The sequence below is a fragment of the Dictyostelium purpureum genome (genome assembly GCF_000190715.1).
Source record: "Dictyostelium purpureum unplaced genomic scaffold DICPUscaffold_780, whole genome shotgun sequence".
Classification (NCBI taxonomy): domain Eukaryota; phylum Evosea; class Eumycetozoa; order Dictyosteliales; family Dictyosteliaceae; genus Dictyostelium; species Dictyostelium purpureum.
The window spans coordinates 1-1,271 of NW_003520105.1; the positions used below are offsets into that span (position 1 = coordinate 1).

General features: G+C 18.9%; 1 protein-coding gene across 1 annotated transcript; it reads right to left on the reverse strand.

Annotated features, from left to right (window-relative positions):
* Positions 1-9: 9 nt before the first annotated feature.
* Positions 10-234, reverse strand: DICPUDRAFT_160419 (uncharacterized protein; the record flags this gene model as incomplete). The annotated part of the gene is made up of 1 exon (XM_003295157.1): positions 10-234. A coding segment is annotated over one exon (225 nt), but the record flags the coding sequence as incomplete, so codon positions are not given.
* Positions 235-1,271: the final 1,037 nt, after the last annotated feature.

Genomic DNA, 1,271 nt, shown 5'->3' on the forward strand with positions numbered 1-1,271 from the left:
TAATGTTACTGTTGTTTTATAATTATTATTATTACTATTGTTTAAACTGAATGATGATGATGATAAAGCTGCTGTTGTGTTATTATTGTTGTTATTGTTATTATTGATATTGATACTATATGGTTCTATGATATTTACTCGATATTTTAATAGTAATTCTAATGATTTAATTGATGATATTGAAAAACTTTTATTATTAATTGTGTAGTTTGGTAAAAATGTTGGTACATTCATTGATAGGAATACTCCAATGCTTCTATATTATCTAAAGAGTATGCACATTCTACTAAATCAAACATGTGCAGCTGTTCTTTTTTCTTTTCTGTAAAGTAAAATTAATTTTTTTAATTTTTTTTTAATTTTTTTTCTAAAAATAATTAAAATCTATAATCATTTTGTTTTTCCATTTTGAAAAAAAAAATTAATCATTACTATTATTATATGTTGCTATTATTATTATTATAGTGCATATAATAAATGATGATAAATTTAATAAAAAAAAAAATTCAAAAAATTCAAAATTAATTTTTTTAATTTTTTTTTAATTTTTTTTTTCTAAAAATAATTAAAATCTATTATCATTTTGTTTTTTTTTTATATTTTTATTTGTAAATAATAATTTTTTATATATTTTTGTTTGAATAATCAAAAAAAAAAAAAAAAAAAAAATTTTATAAAAATTAAAATAAAAAAAAAAAAAATATGATTCTATAATTGATTTTTCAATTGAATGAAATGCATTTTGACATGAACTAGGTCTTGTGATGGGTCATGAAACATTTTTTTTGATACCATTTCTTTAAAAATTGACTAAAGATTTTCAATTATATTAATATCTGGACTGTAGGGTGGTAATGGTTCAACTTGTATATTATTCTCTTTTAAATATTGCTTCACTATCTTTGCTGTATGCCAACTTCATTTGTCATGACAAATGATTGAAACCCTTTAATTTTATCTGCATAGTATTCTAAAGTAAGTTGTGTATCGCTTTTTATAATTTCAAGATTTAGTTTAGTAAAACATTAGTGTCATAAGCCCATGAAGACTTTCCATGGTCATTATCAAAATATTGGAACTTTACTTCATCCATAAACATACATTGTTCCACAATAAAATCTATATGCACAACTTCGAAAAAAATCTTTTTCTTCTATTATGTCTAATCGTATATAATTAATTAAGAGTTTATTTTTTTATTTATTTATTTATTTATTTTTTATTTTTTTTTTTTTTTTATTAACTTTTAAATTTATATTTAATTTTTTTGT